Here is a 19,262-nt window from a genome sequence, read left to right on the forward strand (position 1 = left end):
AATAATATTCAGCTGAACAGCAAGAACTAAAATCACTGCTTGTAAAATGACTCACATTTAGTTATTAATAATAAAAACTACAATAACAGATCAAATATATTGAGAAACTAAATAAACAGACTTGACAGCGAAACTAGATGTAACATTGCCAAGTGTAAATATCTTAGAAAGTTCATTAGGAAAACAGTATGTTAAAAGAGAGTGATATTGGTAGACAAATAAATCAGGATCTTTGTGTTAATCTATCTCATCTACCTGTTATATTTGTTGATTTATTTACTGGCACCTTTCTTTTTATCGCTGGTTGGTTTGTATGATCTTTCTGTCAGTTTAGTTTGTTTATATATTGAGAAAGACAGAGCTATAGCTAAACATTAAGGAATAGGCTACAATGATTTATTAAATATTACTACGATACGATTATACTCTGTTCTACATTTGACTAAGGGATGTATTATAGTTGTAAAAAATAACAATTTTTCTATAATTTTCAACAAATTGAAAATTTTATGCAATTGTTTGTGTTGGTTAGATAAAACTAAAGAAAACACGAGAGTGCATAAAATAAATCAAGATATAAATATGTATCAATGTTGGCAGATTTAAAAATTTATGCTTTTGTTTTAAACTTCTTTAAGACTTTTTGTAGTCTTCCGCTATGTATATATATATATATATATATATACATGTATATATATACATGTATATATATATATATACATGTATATATATATACATGTATATAGCGCTAATATATAGCACTATATATATATACCTTTGGAGATATGTGCTAAAACTAAACAAATGTTTAATATAGCTAACATGAGCAAAGGTGTAAGTATGGACTAAAGACTTGTTCACCATAAGAGGCGTGTTGAATACACAACCCTCACACTAATAAGGCACTTACAGTGAATGATTGCATAAGTGGTTGACAAATGAAGCATATAAACTTCAACCAAATACTTCATTTCTTCATTTCATGTGTATATATTACATATATTATATCTAATTATATATTATATATATACACTTATTATTGCTAGAAAAGCTAGTTTCATAAAAAATAATAAAAATACCCAATACACTATGCGTAGAGTGAATTATAGTATAATGTATAATATGGAGAGTGCTTAGCGGTTGGTAATAATGACAGATCTGTTTCGAACAGACATCGGTCTGCTCTCATCAGGTGGTTTTTCAAAAAATGGATTTCAATAAGGCTACTAGTGAGCGTGAGAATGACTCACCAATCACATTTCATCGGTTAATGGATAATCGCCATCAACCAATGAGAACCGCCTAACTAGTTCCCTCTTTGAAATAACTGAGCAGATAACTCTTAGCATACCGGCTTGTTGATGCAAATTCATTTCTTTGATTTAATGTGCATTGGTCTGGTTTGCAGATCATTATGAGCTCTTCAAAAAGGCAAAAGGTTACATTTTTGCTTGCGTCTGAGTAGGCTCTACATTGCTCAATTTTTTCCATTTAACAGTATATGCTACCTTTGGTCTATTATTCTCCTAATATAATATACATTACTTGCCAAGTTCAGTCTGGTTTATATTACTTGCGTAGTTGAATGACGCTTTGTGGTTGTTGTACCTAGCATAAAAGTCGGTTTCACAAAGTTCTATATACATGTACGTTTCATTAGTGTTGTTGTCTGTTCTACTGTCCGTTCACTGTCGCTTAGTACACTATGCTCTTTGTCTTGCAATCGCCATCAAGTGGACATCTATTTTTTGTCAACAGTTGCAAGTTTTTCGGTTGTAGTTGCTTTGTCTTTGGATTCTTTGATAATGATTATGTAGTGTGCATTGATCTTGGCTTTCATGTATGACATGCAAGAATAGCTAAGTCTCAAAGTGTGTGATAAGTATTTTGTGGAGTATGTGATTCTTACAAAAACATTGTTTTATGATATTGATAAAGATTTTGCCAACATTAGTTTTTACAGATGTATGAGGGATTGTACCAGATTAAATGTCTGTGTCGCTGTTGGTTTTTCTTATTTAGTTTTTTGGATTTGTAGTCAAGTTGATACTTGTAACCACTATCTTTAAAGCACATCAATTACATAAGTCTTGTTTTAGCTTATTTAGGTTCTTCAATATCTTGGCTTTCAAATGAGCCATTGTTTGACATGGTGAGACAGACATTGGTTGGTGTTTATAGGATTTCCCCAGAGCTCTACCGCAGAAATGTTCAATGGTATAGGCTCGGAAATTATGACGTCACAATTTCCATATTCGGTGTTGTGTGCTCTTATCGCTTATTTATCAACTACGATAACGACGCTAATGGCAGGCAAAGGTAGGACAACTCCAGAGAACCAATGAAGATGACAAAGGAATCAGTGTCATTAACTCTCCATGTACAGATTATTTCTATGATAAATAGCTCAGATTCCAAGCACCATACTATATTTTCCCAATGATATTATGCACTAGCTACTTCTTTTTATTATGATGTTGAGAGGCTCGACTGAGGCTAATTAATTTCAAGCATTGCGTGAGGTGAAATTTATAAACAAGCTACTGCGGCATAGATGACGTTTAGACCGCTTATTATTAAACCGAAACAGCCATGTTTTGATACAAGATTCCCGGGAATTTTGATGGGAGATACTGTGAAAAAATGTTGGCAGTGTTCTTCCCTTCATTGGAAGAGGTCAACAGCTTTATAAGAAAAGAAGAGCTGCTAACAAACGTTCAATGGTCGATGTACAAAATAGAGAAGTTCTCGGAGACTATAATATTTTGTGGTATGTAGGTCAATGTTGGGGCAAGAATTCTTGGTTGGGGTTAGTAATTGACTCTGGATGTGTAGTCAATCATGGGAGTAAATCCTATTCTATACTTTAGAAAAACCAAGAAAAAAACATCATCATTTCAGTATTAGTCTTGCTTGGCAGCTACTCCCTGAATCATTTACCTGTCTAAATAATTTTACTGACATATCATTGGTCGTCATCTATGCCGAAATAGATTGTTTATAAATTTCATCATTGCATGATCTTGCGAAAGTGCAATCTACATAGTCTTAGGGACACGCCACTGCAGGTCACAAGTTAATCGATGTGATTTCATTACCTTTATCGACGGCAGTATATTGATTGAAACATAATCATATTTAGAAAGCATTTAGAATCATATATATATATATATATAAAATGATATGATAATAATTACTATAAATGTTTAAAATGAACGAAAGGGTGAAAAAAGCAAACTCTAACAATCATCCAAAATCTATAAACCCAGAAAATATGTTTGTATTGGTGAGGCGTTAGCACGATCTCCAGGCATTGTTGATTATCTAGAATCCTAGTTTATTATTAGCGCTCACTGGGTTCAAGAGTACCGATTGTCACAGAAAAGCACAGCTTCATTGGCAGCGAAAGGGATCGACGACCTAAGGCTAAATGATAGCTATGACATCACATAGTGGGAACCACAACCAAGTGTTTTTTTATTGCAGGACAAACTTTTGACACCCTGTTTTTCATAGTTCTATTATTCTTTTTGTATTGAATATAGGCTCATTCGAAAGCCAAGACTCTGAAGTACTGAAATATATGATAAAAGTACTGATATAATTGATGTGCTTTAAGTTCTTTTTGATATAGCTTTTTTTGTTCAAATTGTTCTTTACTAGAGGATATGTTTGTCAGTCTTTTTTGTTCAAATTGTTCTTTACTAGAGGATATGCTTGTCAGTCTTTGTTAATATTTTCAGGTGTTTTTCAGTATGTTGGGTGGGTGGTTAATTTGTTATGGACATACGTATAGTACAGTGTTGGCAGGTTTTGTGTATGGTCTGCAGTCACCAGTTCTGAGGTCAAAGGTTACATCGAAAAAGTTAATAGTCTTTTTGTTTGCTTCAATTGTGATATTTAAATTTTTCTTCTTAAATACTGAGCATATTTCTTATTCAGTTATTTTTGGTATTGCTTTGCATGCTGCTAGTCCATTGTCTCTGTAAAGTCTAGTCTTATGTTTGAAGTTTTGGGGTAGTAATATCAGTATGTACCTACTAGGGTGCAAGTCTCAGCTCCGTCATAGCTGCCATGGTTACATCAAATAGATTGCTTGTATTCTTTTTTGTTCAAGGTTCGTTTCTGTGAAATAAGTGATTTCTTAGCGTGAGTGATTATTTCTCTGTTTGCATTTGAAATATGCATATCTCAAATGTATTTATAAGCTGTTTTTTATTACCCGTGCAATGCCAGGCATTCACCTAGTATATTTATAAAAAGAAAAGTGCGGAAGGTGTATGACTCAGCATAACATAAAAACATTTAGATATCTAGGTGTGTTCAAATTTTTGTAAAATTAAATTCTTGCTCAGTGAATGCATGTCATTACATTTTTCATTTGCCGTATTCCCAGCAGCCGGTACCATTACAAAATCACATTTAAAGTCATTTTCATTCATAAAAACACCTTTTTGTGAATGTTTTTTTAAATGTTTTTTCAAAAAGATCAAAAGGTAGTTGATCTTAAAGCCTGAGAAAGTATCAAAGAAAACTATATCCAAAAATTCAAACAGACTTGTTCAATTAGAAGTTAGTTTCAATAGAGGACTTGGCTTACTCATGCACAAATGAAGGCAAATATACAAATTATGGCGCCTTACAGTGCCTCGCGTTGCGTGTTCACAACTCGAGTTGCACAACTCGAGTTGTGAACACGCAACGCGACTTTGTAAAAGTAAGGTGCAATATATCGGTATTACGGTAGCATAAACGTAGATCTGGTTATATTAACAATGGTACATCAATAGGCACACGTTAGCTAATAGAAATTAAACTATGTATGTACTGTAAAACTAGAGCTAATGGCGAATTATAGTGTGCCGAATTTGCAACTCGAGTTGTACAACTCGAGTTACACAACTCGAGTTGTACAACTCGAGTTGCAAACTCGAGTTGTGTAAATATAACTCGAGTTGTACAAATCGAGTTCATCAAAACCCAAGCCGAGTTCTTTCAACAGCAACTCGAGTTCAACAACTCGGCTTGAGAACATCTCATCGTTTCATTTTCTCTAGCTATATGGAATTTTTTTGGTGCATCATTAAACGCCGTTGAAATAATTTCTATGTTCATTTTCGGTTTTCATTCAGTTTCTTGTCAGGTTCTAGAGAGATGACTCTTTTTTCATTTGAAAAAGAAGTTGCCCGGCTCTCACATAGAATGTTTTTTAGTTTGCTTTTTACATTCTACAATTGCTTTTGTCTCGTTATCTTTATAGAAATAAATATGCGCAAATATCGCCAATATATATAATTTAAATGTGTATATATATCTAAATTATTATTATTAAATTTCTGTAAATATTCTCTAAATGAGATACTCCAATTACTCACTTTGCTTTTTTTACAAACCCCTGTTAGTTTTGCGTAACACAATTCGAATTCATCAAAAACCCAGGCCGAGTTGTACAACTCGGCAACTCGAGTTGTGAACACGCAACGCGAGGCACTGTAAGGCGCCATAACAAATAGATTAATCCCTAAATACGGCAAGTGATGTATGCTGCTAAAGTCTACTTTTGTATACAAACACAATTTAACATTTTTGTCCATACAACATCAGCATTTAATTATGCAAATGTATTGCAAATCTTTGAAACTCGAAACAAAAACAATTGAAAAATGTTTAGCTTTTCGGCCAGTGGTAAAAACTTCATGGTAAATAAAAAGGTGCTGATACTTGAAATATTAAGATAGCCTAATCAATACTTTTAATAGAGACACACTGAAACTATAACAATTTTCTTGTTTTATATATAATCAGTCTGTTGTATTCACAACTATTTAATTATCTATTGGCTTTTAGATCCAAAAATGTATATTGAAATTAACTAGCCTACTTCGTTAAACTCAATTTGCTAAATATAGTGTTACTCAAACAAATCGGTCGCTACGAATGAACGCTTCTAAGACATAAATTATCTTAGTACTAGTTCTAATTTATTTTGTTCGTTCCACATTGGTTATTTTCTCTTTCGTTAGCTCATGTGAAAATATATTTTACACAATTTAGTAACACATTTTTTTAACAACACAAACCTAATTTGTTGTGTAAATGTTTTCTCGTTTGTTTTATTTACTGCTGACCCCATGTAGGAGATTATTCACAAACCCGGTGACTATCCGTCCGACAGATTTATTAACATAATCAGAATTTCAAAAATTGCATGACAGTTTAAACGTAATTAGTCAACGAGCAGCTAAAACTATGTTAAAAACTGTAAAACATTGTAGGTGAATAAGGGACTTGATGACTTTGAATGAACGTTGTCGAGAAGCAATTAGCCTCCGAACGGGCGGAAACGGAAACGCCCAGTTAGCCAGCAGCCTGTGACTTAGCGATAATAACCAACTCGTCCAAAGAAAATATTTCTAAGGAATCTAAGAACCTTCGGCGATTTGTTAAAATTGGGGAGACAAATCCTTTTTCGTTTTTAATTATTTGTTGAAGCGATCAGATTAAACTCTATGTTCAGAGCACAAGCCATCATCAAAAACTAGTAATTTTATAGGGCCTCAATAGATAAAATTTGTGATGTCATAACCATTCTAAAGTCTACGCAACATCTGTTCCTCTCAAAAAGGATATTTGCCATTGGTGTACATGTACTTGCTGCTAAACGCTTACCATTTTGGCTATAACCATTTGTTATAAGCTATTATGGTTTGCTGTAAGCTATTGTTGTGGGCTGTTAAAAAAAATGGGATAAGCTCTGTGTTGCAGATACAACGTCAATAAACATTTTTAAAACATCATTTCCAAAGTAATACAGTTATAATGCAATCAAACCTTTTGCATTTACCTTTGCCTATATCCTGCAGGGAAGACTGACTTATAATAGTTAAAAGGTTTGCTTAGTAACTAATTTGATAAAATCCTTCAAGGCTTTAAATATTTGCCCATGTACAAAAGCTAAATCATGGATATTCTGCAGGATTAAAGCAGCCAAGAAGATTAGCTTTGTGTGCATATATGCAGGTCTCAGAAGCAGCCTAAAATGTGTGCATGGCTGCAAGTGTATGCGTGCAAGCAAACCTATGCATTCATGGGTTTGTGTATGTGCTTGTGTATTTATGTGCATATGTGAGTGAGTGCATGTGTGAGCATTAGTGTATGAGAAAATGTACACGCATGTCACTGGGTGTATGCCTACAAGCACATATGCGTAGATGTGAACGCTTGTGCATGATTAGAATGCAACACACGTGTGTTTGTTTGTGCATGAATAGGATTGCAACCATTCATAGAGTTATTCATAAAACCATTTATAGAGTCATTTATGCAGCCGTAAAGTTGATCACAGAACCATTGAGAAGTTGTTCATACAAACATTGATAAAGCTATTAGTAAAACTATTTTACCAAGTTGTACATAAGGTTTTTCATCTCTTGCATCAGTTTTTTCTAATTATTCCGCTCGGTGGCTTTTGAACAAGTTAATCACCAGATTTATTTTGTTAAATTAATTCTGTTGATGTATTTCTTTTCTCAAACGTCATGGCAGCATTTCCAATGCCCTTATTAAAACACTTCGGTAAACTCTGACTACTCTTCGAGCTGCTGCAGGCTGGAAATGTTCTAAAATGCTAATTTCTGAGCCATACTTTTACTTTGACCCGCTATCTGAACTGTTCGTGACTTTGTGTTCCTGTTACACCGGTGTAAAGTTTATTGAATTGGCACCTTTAGTCTGCTCTATTTGTTACTAGTGACTGCCATAGAAAGGTTTCTGTATTGAAAATTCAGACCAAAGGTTTGTATCTTTTGTCAGACTCAAGTACTTACAGGAATACTCATCATCTCTAATTCTTTCACCTCTGAACTCTCAAGAGGCAACCAATAGAAAATCAATACAAACTTAAGTAAATTTAGAAACTTGCAGACTATTTTTGTAATAAAGTATTTTCATTAGTTATATAGCGTATGAATATTATACTATTAGTTATATAGCGTATGAATATTATACTATTAGTTATATAGCGTATGAATATTATACTATTAGTTATATAGCGTATGAATATTATACTATTAGTTATATAGCGTATGAATATTATACTATTAGTTATATAGCGTATGAATATTATACTATTAGTTATATAGCGTATGAATATTATACTTATATAATAATGATTGCGTAAAAACACTAGCTGTTTTTTGTGTCAGCAACGAAATGAAGTTTGAACATCAGAGCCAGATAGGGATAATTCTTAAAAATATATGCCGAGTACTATTACTCACATATTTACAATCTTTTAGCAAGTGTCGGCCAAGAGCTATAAAGTTGCTTGGTGTCCTACCCTAGCCTAGACATATATTATAAATATGTAGGAGACATTACACTTTTGAACGAAGCAGCCCTCTATTGTCAGAGTTCACGTGGGCTAAGCTAGAAGCTTGAGTTCCTATAAGAAACTTTTCAAAAGATTAATTGTGTTATCTTCCGTATAGTTCCATTGGATTTATGCAACAAGGATAAGCATGACAAACAAGCCCAGTGAATAGTCAATACATAGTATATACCAACAGGAGCTTTGATATTCATCGCTGCCGTCTATTATATTTGACACGCTGACACCGCCAGTAGCGGTAGAGGACAGATTGTGTTGCTATAGGATAAAGTATTGCCCATATTTAGATGCCATGACAAACTCACTTGTCGTAGTCTGCAATACCCTCCGTCTCTGATTTCTCGCCTTTGCAAATACAAGAGTCGTTTGAAAAGAGAGCATTGGTCAATAGTCAATCGCTATGGTAAGTCTTCTAGAATATTCCATTGCGTAATTGTTAGCAGGCTGTTATAGAATTGTAGTAGTCATTATTATAATATTTATTATTATGGTATTAGAGTGTAATTGGAAAAGTTTAATTGCGATATGTTACATTTATGACTAGTAGCAGGAGAAGGATGTGTTCTTGTGTCAATTACACATGTTTTACTGCAAGTTATTATTAGCTAATGAGAATTTACTGAATGCTATCATAGGGCACATGCAAAAGAGCTGTCATGAAAAGCAAGATAAACATATTATGTAAAGTGAGAATAAGCTATAATGCGTCTGTTTACAGGCTGGGAGCTCTGATAAACTCCAGTTTCGACCAGAATTATCAGAAGATAGTAGAAAAGGTAAGCAAGCTTTGAAATGTTACATTGAAAACTCATAGGTGACTTTTGGTTAGCTGCCCTATCTTACCAACACTTTATGGCACACTGATGTAAGTATCAAGTATTACCATGGATATATTACTGGCCTATGTATGTAAACATGTGCATATGTATACATACATATGCATATGCGTTTATAAAAACTAAATGTTTTGTGTGTATGAAGCCTTTTTAGAAATTAATAAGTACTGCTTCTGTAACTCGAGCAGAGTTGGTAAAGCAAGCAATTACATGACGCGTACATGTTATAACTACTCGGACCCTAGCCAGTCCAGTGCGCTGTGAGAGAGATCGTCATGAGGAATCAGTATGTGGAGAATTATTCAGTGATCATTATGACTCATGAGGGGTGTAATGGTAGTAACCTTTTGGTGTGATGTCCCAGGTTCAATTCTCTTGAGAGGCAAATCTTTTTTCTAATGTTCTTCAGGTGGCTTTGAACAGACGGGGCAGGATATTACGCTTATTATAGCATAGATTGTTCTGATATATTCAGTTTCTGAAGTATTACAAATGTATGTATTTTATATAAGCCTATTACATGTATGGCTCTAAGCGTGTTTAACATCGTGTTTGATTTGCACTAATATTGACCCATAGACCAACTCACTGACTCATGCCTACTGAAAGGTCAGCGTGCGATGCTTAAAATGTTGTTCCTTTCATTCTTTACATTCCCATAAGCAACAAATGCTGCCAGTGAAGTCAAGTCTAATTAATTAGTTTTATAAACATCCATAGACCTAAAGAGATTGACTGAAACATAATCAATATAGTTTTTCATCATTGCCTGCATCAAAGAGTTCAAACTCTACACATGATGTCAGCGACAGCCCTTTAGTTGCTCATTAAGGTTAAGCTATTTGCTAGCACACGAACTACAGTTAGTTCTATAGCATCGTTCATAAACAGCAGCTCTCTAAACTAGCTTATCTCATCGATACTTATGGTTATCTTTTAAAAGTTGGTGAGCGAGCTAACCGGAATGTAATTAGTAGGCCGGTGACATTCAGCTTACATAGTTAGTCATCAAGTATACCTCCTTAATCTGGTCAGTTCTACAACTCTAGACCTCTTTGTATACCTCCTTAATCTGGTCAGTCCTACAACTCTAGACCTCTTTGTATACCTCCTTAATCTGGTCAGTTCTACAACTCTAGACCTCTTTGTATACCTCCTTAATCTGGTCAGTTCTAAAACTCTAGGCCTCTTTGTATACCTCCTTAATCTGGTCAGTTCTACAACTCTAGACCTCTTTGTATACCTCCTTAATCTGGTCAGTTCTACAACTCTAGACCTCTTTGTATACCTCCTTAATCTGGTCAGTTCTACAACTCTAGACCTCTTTGTATACCTCCTTAATCTGGTCAGTTCTACAACTCTAGACCTCTTTGTAAGTCCTTGCAGAACAAACTTATAGGAAACATAAATATGTAGATGATGCTATGAGATGTCAAGGCCATATCTACACCCAGCTAACACCAATGAGGTTTATTGTAAACATCAATGAGCATATTTAGGCTAGCAGCACACCTTACCCGCTGCATTTCTAGACTACCTATATGTCAGTGTTTGTGGCTACCCATTCTATATGAACAAGAAACAACTCGCTCTGTTTGCCAATGATGTTAGGAGGAATGGAAAATCAATTTTACGGTGGAAAGAAAAATAAGTATAGGAAGCAGTTGAGAGGAAGAGTTCTTTGACTTTGTTATTTTCATTAAAAACAAGCGTCTCTTTATATACAAGGTTATTCTCTCGCTTGAAAGGTTGCTAATGGAATTAGCATAGGATAAAGGCTGACCAAGTAGCTTGTTTCAAATGCGTTCTAAAATCAGTCCTCCACATTTGTTAATACTAAGAAGCATAATTTTTTATTACACATTAACTAGACATCCGGTAGCTATAAACAGACTGCACTGCAACAACAAGAACACGGTCCTAATATGGAATGTCATTTCCTCCATCTTTATTTCTGACTGTATAGAGAGCTAGTTTTGTTATTTAAACACTCTCAACAGTAAATTTATTCTCCTAACTTAGTATCCTGTTCACGCAGCTGGTTAGACTTCATGACACCACATCATTGGTCAATTCAATGACATCTTGCTTATCATAACCTGTGACAGCTATTACACTATTTCTACAAGTATTTGAACGACAGAAGTTTTATTTTTACAGTTTCGTGTGATCAGCGGGCAGTCTGTGTGCCATATGCTATACAACTTCCATATGTGTAATATAGCGATATATAGTATTATATAGCAATATATAGTAATATATAGCAATATATAGTACTAAATAGCAATATATAGTACTAAATAGCAATATTTAATAACGTATAATGATATATAGCGATATATGGCAATATATAGTAATATATAGTGGTATATAACAATATGGAGAGATGTATAGATATATATATATAGAAACATATAGAAATTATATAAATATATTGATATATAAAATATATAGGGAAGGATAAATTGTAATATAAATAACCTACAAAACGTTTGTATATGTAGCCTGCATATAACATACACTATATATACACATTTTATGCACTTATTTTTATAGATGCGTAGTATAATATTGTGATTTAAATACTCTAACTTCAATGCTAAGAAAGGCCTGCATCAAACTGGTCTGGTACTAGAGTACTGTCGTGTTTTGCAGGTAATTATAAGGCTGTTTAGCAGATTATCAGCATTTTAAACATCGGTTATGGAAACCAAGTGCTGATCTACCGATGCTGATCATTAATATTTAATGTTAGAACGTTCAGCATGCTGATCATCTCTGATCAGCATGCTGATCATGCCTGATCAGCCGGTTGATGAGGTTCTTATATGTGAGTCTGCGATCATGATGTAAATAGCAATTACAATCAGCCTGTAAATAGTTTCTTCTGAAACTATTACAAATGAGCAGCCATTCATAAAAAAGATAGGTCAAATGTCTTCAATGAGCAAATGGTTCAGAGTGTTTAATAAAGCAGAAAGTCATAAGAAGATGTTAGGTAATGTTATGGCTGCAGCAAGGGCTCCTTGATATCCCTTCTCGGTTCCAATGAGATACCAACACAAGCTCTTTAATAAAAAAGGGTAAACTTGTTCAGTCACTTTAGAAAGTTTTGCGCCGATCTTTAGAGAGACTGGTCCAATTGCAACATGAGCTCTGAAACATCGTACCTCATAGATGAAAGTCTAATTTTAAAAGGTACTCAAGCCTTGCTCAGTTCTGTAATGCTGAAAGCATTAATAGTTTTAGTTAAGCTACACCTCAAACCGACACTCTTTATCAAATCACATTTGATGACTTTTTATTGATTCCTGCTGACTTTTTCTCACTCTCCAAATGATTGTGTCCCAATAATCACTATCAATAACTGCCTCGTATACATTGTGTTTGCTTTTTGGCTGTCATCATTGCTGACATCAGTGCTGCCATCAGTGCTGCCATCAGTGCTGCTATCAGTGCTACTATCAGTGCTGCCATCATTGCCACATTACACCCAATCTCACTTGCATAGATTGTAAATTTTGACATCTGTAGGATTGTCACGCAAATGGTATTTAAAGAAATGCAGCTTGCATATAAGTTTGAGATGTCTAGCTTGTAGGTGATCAGATGATACCTAAACAAAAACACTGTTATTGATTGCTAAGATCATTCATAAAACTTTATTAGCGCATATGAATGGTTTCCGATAAAATTGAATTCTTAACTCAAAATTGGCACTGTTGTTATAAGATATAAAAGAAACCCATTCATCAGAGTCAGCGTTGTGATAGTCAAAAGTGTTATAGGAACGTCAGCAGCCTGAGTCAGGTTCATCATCAAATAGTTTTTAAAAGAAACGTAATTTAAATGTTAATTGACGGCATTTTAAAATTACATCAATTTATATCAACAAAGTCATGATATTTCATTTTTAGCAATGATTCTGATGTTAAAAGGGCAGAATTGCAGTTTTGGAAACTAGAAAACTCGCAATGCAAGCTCCAGGCTGTTACACCTGGAGGTCACTTTTCACAGCGAAACATAGACATACGCTAAACAATGTCAAGAAGTTCTTTTGGCTGCCTTGCTAATGCATTTACCCATCATGTCGCCACGCTACCTTATTTTAGTTACCCTACATGGCAGATAATTACAACACACAGTTGAAGCAGATTCCACAGAAACCGAAAACAATCTGAGCTGTATTTATACATCCCACATTTATTTTCAAGTGGTGCCTATATATTTGGACCAACCTAGAGATCAATCTAGAGTGCACCAGCAAAAATTCTTGCTTCATGCAAATAGAAATTTCAAAATATTGTCTGTAAAAATTAGCTATTTTTGGAATTCATCTGTTTAAAACCTATTAACATCTGCGCTGCTTTTATGAATCTGAATTTTGAATGAACATTTTTTAGAAAATATAGTTCAGAAGTGGGTAATTTTAATATAATAATACAGCACCGCACTATTTCTGGTTAATATTTTGCACAAATGTCAAATATTTTTACCTATTATGGCAACTTGAAAATGTTGATAAAACCTAGTGTTTGGTCACAATTACACAGAAATATTATTTAAATACTGATCTGTAATGTTATTTGCTACTGTTAATGTAGTAACATTTTGGGCTGTCAGTTAACCTTCAAAGTGTTAATATTATATGAGAATCCCGTAAGAAATAACAGTGTAGCAAACTACTCGCTGTATCGAGACAAAAGAGAATTTATTTAAATAATAATCCAAGTAGTAGTTGAACTATTTCATTCCAGCGTTCTAATACCACATCTCACTTTAGCATTTTGTCATTTAGTACATCAATATATTATTATTGCTTATGCTTTGTTCTTTATTCAATTTACAATTTCAGTCACAAACAAATCAGCAAAATATTTTTACTGTCATAAAATAGTTTTGCATTTTTGACTCCAAATAATGTGCCAGAAAACCACTTTTTTGTCTTACTAAGGTATGGTTTCATACATACAGGAAACATCTTCTCATCAAGCGCTCATTTGGCATATCAGTCGTTGAAACTGCCACTTTTCAAAGCCACTTAAAAAATGAACCATTTTCAAATGTATGTTGACATTAGCTATTTAAGAGAAAAATCAAGTCAGCACACTTCAGTTGTTAAGTTGAAACCTGAATACATAGATTTTAGACATTGTTTGAACAACTCTGATTATATAATCATTTTTTGAAGGTCAGCAAGTAGAAGTTGAACTATTTCGTTACAGCAATCTAATACCACATTTCACTTTAGCAATTTGTCATGCATCAGTAATTGCTTCCATTACTAAACCTTTTCAACAAAAACTAGCAAATGGCTAAAAAGATAGTACATATTTCTATAGTTTGTTTGATTACAAGAAATACACTTGTACATACACTTTAAATTCTTATAGCCTTCTAGCTGTACAGGTGTGTTCATCATGCGCCAGCGATGAGAATAGCTGCCTCTTGCTTTGGTTTTTACTAGACCAACCGCATGTCTGATCTCCGAGACTTCAGATATTGTTCGGGAGCTTTCTTCTCGCTATAGTGTATGTTAAAAAGTATGCTGTATGCCAAATATGGCATATAAAGGAGCAGTTGATAAAAACATCAATGCTTAACAGTGTAAGTGTTATCAATATTAGACCGTAGAATAAGTACTGAAAGAAAGATTGAACACAAATCAGGTTCAGAAATATTCAGTTTTACTCATCAAGTAAATTGAATTGAATTATAGCAACATACAGTAATGTATAATACAGTCAGTAATATACAGTACAGTACTATATACACAACCGTAGTTGTGGTTATAGTACAGTAGTATATAGTACAATAATATGCAATACCGTAATATATAATGGTATATAGAGGTATTTAATATGTAGTATTTGGCGTTGTTGTGTGTTGTACTGTGTGCAATCCTAATTAGAGTGAGAGTGCAGTTTTGATGGCAATATATCTTGGACTCTATTTTTATCACAACATGGCGTTAGGAAGAGCATGGTGAGAAAAGACCCATCACCATAGACACCAAAAGCAAAGATGGGAAATGTTTATCTGCAGCTTCCATTGCGGATGTAACAACACTTATTCTCCATCATTTAGCAGCAGAAACAGAGACTGTGAGCCGGCAGCGCCGGGGAGGTTTTGGGTTGTCAGCTGTAGTAGGGACCCACTCTCTCTTACCATAGGCTCAAAAGTCTCAGTATATTAACATCATGAATTAATATGGTATTTATCAAAGCTTGGAGAGAATTGAGTAAGATATTTATCTATTTACACCTTAATGTAGAGATAACAGCATGTAATAGTGCAGCAATGGCTATGTGTGGCTGACTCTACCTACAATCAATAAAAAGGAGTTAGCATCGAAGTAACTACTTCAGTCAGTAGTCAGTGAGAATGTGCTTTTACTTTTGTTTGCTGTAGTAAATACCAATTATAGGTATGTTAGCTAGCCTGTTGATCAGACTAAACTGCAAGTATCCTACATTATTTTAATGATAAGGACAGTTGAAATATATTTTGGAACACAAGCTACCATATTTAACGGCATTATGCCACTGCTACATAAGCAAAGCGTTTATTACTTATCGCTGTTCAGCGTTTCAATTCCCAGACTGTTTGCCAAACACCTGCCCTCCCACGTCAATAGCTCAGGTTGCTAATCCTTTATGTCTTTCATTGGCTATTATCGATTAGCTCAGATTATAATTCTTTATTTACTGAAGTAAGGCTCTCAAACTTGTAGAAGTGTCTTGACCTACTGGCATCTAGCGACTGCCATCTGCAGTGCTTCTACAATTCGACAAACCTAATCTTATGCATCACACGTGATTATACACACAGTTGATCATGTCTATGAAACATTATTGGTTGAAACTTTACTGAGCACCTTGAGTGGAGTCTCTGTGGGTCACATTCACAACAGCACCTTCAGTTGTAAAAATAATATTTAGATAAAATACTAACTTCTACATCTCAAGCCTTGGACAGTTATTTACAAGAATAGATATACGTGTAATTATGTACATATGGTTTTTCATATGAAAAACACAAGGAATGCTCTTCTTGTTGAAGTAAGTTCAAATCCAACGCCGAGTGGTCAGTTTTCTAATCACAAATTAAAATCAACATTTTGTTAAGATAAGCTCAAATCATTTGGTTGAATAAAATTGGCATGATAACGAGCAGGGAGAATGTTCTTTATGCATATATGTATGCTGTAAATCAAATAGCAAAGCAAGTGGCCATGAAACAATCACAAGTGTACAAGCCTGAAAATCTGAGTTATTTGATCGTGACATAAAACAGCCATTGGCGTTAACATGTGATTGCTATGATGTCTCTGAAAGTGTAACTTTTGTGTTGTACATTTTTTTTGAGTTTAAATACAAGTTCACAGAAGCTGATGCTTTTTCTATTGTTATACATTAGCCAAAGTGCCAGCTAACTATCTCGTAAGATATCTAACCAAAATTCAAACAACACTGACATCACTGACATCACTAGTAGCTACAGCGACCTCAGTTTAGTGAGTCTATGCTTTCCACAGTGCCATTTTCATTCAACTCAACTCTTTGATGATTCTACAGTTCATTGTGTAGAACTGATTGAGTGTATAACGTGACACATGCTTTTGCTTCAAATGTTTTTATTGCTTACTGTAATCTAAAATTTGATTAACTAAACACTACATTCTTGATGTTCAGTCACCTTTTCCTCCCTGTACTGTTCACCTGAGAGCGTCTGAATGTACACGTTTCACCTATCTTATGTACATGTACGCTGTATAGCACACTCATACTTGGAATATTGGAATGGTACTTTACAATGTGAATAAACGAAAAGCTCAGTATGCGAGGATATTAGACAAGAGCTATATGTTCCCAAATGTAAATTTGAAGTTAAAGTTGTTACAAGAGAATCAAACTAACTTAGGAGAAGGAATTATGTAGCATTTGTGTACAAGTTGGTGTGTATTTTAGCATTGATTGAGTGCTTCCGACACTTTGATCTCAACAAGGATGGTAAGATCGGTGCGGATGAGTTGCCAGACGCTTTAGCCTTTGCTGGAATTCATCCGACTGAGGAAGATCTGAAAGATATACTAAGACTATTTGACTCTCAAGGTGAGCTATGCTTGATGACTGGTCTACAGGCTAAGATAAACCCATTGTTTGATTAACATAAAAGTAAAGCGTCAGAATTTTACTACACAGAATGTGTCAGCTGAAGTCATTATGAAAGTTCAGGCAAACAGTCTCGGGTCTTCAATTGTTGAGGGATTGTAGGAAATGGTAAGATTAGCATAGAGGAGCTTGTCGACAACTACCACATACTTGTACAACACAGCATACACGGAGAGGAGTTGATAGATGCCTTCAATAAGTTTGACACCAACAAAGATGGCTTCCTTAATCTTCCAGAACTCAAGGTAACATATTCTGGTAGCTTCAATAACAAAGAGAACAAGGAGAATTATTGCATCGTCGACTAAGAACTCTGGGTAACCAGATTTTAGGTCTCTCTATTCGGAGTGCTTCAGTCTTAACCAAACAATGTCAATAATGTTTTGAGCTGATTTTTGCTTTCGCAGAAAGTGTTGACGAGTGCCGGAGAGAAATGGACTCAAGACGAGGCAGCACAACTTCTGGAAGATCTCATGAAATATGATAAAAATGGAGATGGAAAGTTTGACTATATGGGTAAATTTTACATAGTGTCAAGCCTGAGTTTATCACCTACTAAAAATATTGTTGATTTATATAGTGTACATCTGATAGCAACAAGCAAAGTAAAAAGTTGCAGTTTCCAGAGGGTCAATTGTATTTCGCTTGTAAACACAACAATTAAAGAAAACCTTCTTGTTGTATTCATCCGTTCTGCTCTTTAAATTAGTACTGTACTAGTTGGTGAGTAGTATTTTATGCTTGGTGGATGATAGCTTCAAATACATCAGCCAACAACTTCGTTGGCAAGTTGCCCGCCAATATGATATTGCAGGTGCCTTTGTATTCTCTATAGGGTATATAACAGAGGCACGTGTACTGTGGTTGGGTTCTAGCCGCGTGCTCCTCACTATTGTAGAAAAATAACCTATAGTTTGTACGATGAATAGGGTACTGCGACGGCATGTGATGAGTTGTAGAGCCGTAGTTGACAATATATATAAGGGTGTCAATCTCACCACTTCATTCACAACCGTAAATAATGACTTATAGACTATGATTATACCATTTGCTTGTCATCTAACAAACATTTTAGTGAATTCTAGAAGCTTTTTGTTATTTGTCTAAAGCGATTGATAGAGTAATTAGCTTGTCGTTGCATATTGTTGAAAGTGGCATGTACAAGGTAGCTCCAGCTCCTAGATATGTGTAGATCTAAGTGATGGACACTTGTTAGAAGTCCCTCAAGAAGAGTACGCATAATGAATCCAAAGGCATTTACCAACAATATCTTGTTAAATGATAAACTGCTGGCCACAAATTGAATTGTTTGAATCTTATCTAGTCTCCTTATTGAAGCTCTCCCAGACTCTCAGTAACTTTTCAACGTGGCGTTGAACATTTGTACACCTAATTTTATTTGTGTAACGAAAGTATTAACTTGTAGAATTTGTCACAATGTTTATGGACAACAGCTACCCATTTAAAAAGCCCGAGGTGTGCAAGGAAAAGATCAGTGAAACGTATAAAATGGTGCGTCGACCAGCTTCTAATGGAACAAAAGAGGACAACAATAACTTACAAAAGACATAACTAACTCAAACACATGGCTAATATCTTATAAATGGGCTGTTCGACTTTCACTTCATTCTTACTTGTTAGTGTCATGTATTATATTCACAGATAGTTTTCTGTCATTTGAGATGCCGAGTCTCAGGTCATTGTTGAAAAAATAAATAACCGCTAGACAGCGAGTTTGTTATGCTGATCTGTCAACATTCTTACAAAGAATGTCGATTATCTCAATAATATTGAATATTTTATGTTGAATGTAGCAAGTCAATATAGAACTAAATACCATAGCTCGTGCTATTGTCTTGAACT

The 19,262-nt window shown here is 34.6% G+C and overlaps 1 protein-coding gene across 1 annotated transcript; it reads left to right on the top strand.

The window, feature by feature from the left end:
• Positions 1 to 8,626: 8,626 nt before the first annotated feature.
• LOC137391743 (uncharacterized) lies at positions 8,627 to 19,120 on the top strand. The gene is made up of 6 exons (XM_068078278.1): positions 8,627 to 8,792; positions 9,108 to 9,165; positions 17,196 to 17,339; positions 17,502 to 17,644; positions 17,807 to 17,915; positions 18,826 to 19,120. Exons 1-6 carry the CDS (start codon positions 8,790 to 8,792, stop codon positions 18,969 to 18,971), a joined length of 603 nt encoding a protein of 200 aa, XP_067934379.1. The 5' UTR covers positions 8,627 to 8,789; the 3' UTR covers positions 18,972 to 19,120.
• The last annotated feature ends 142 nt before the right edge of the window (positions 19,121 to 19,262 follow it).

The sequence above is a fragment of the Watersipora subatra genome, chromosome 3 (genome assembly GCF_963576615.1).
Source record: "Watersipora subatra chromosome 3, tzWatSuba1.1, whole genome shotgun sequence".
In the NCBI taxonomy this organism is placed as follows: domain Eukaryota; kingdom Metazoa; phylum Bryozoa; class Gymnolaemata; order Cheilostomatida; family Watersiporidae; genus Watersipora; species Watersipora subatra.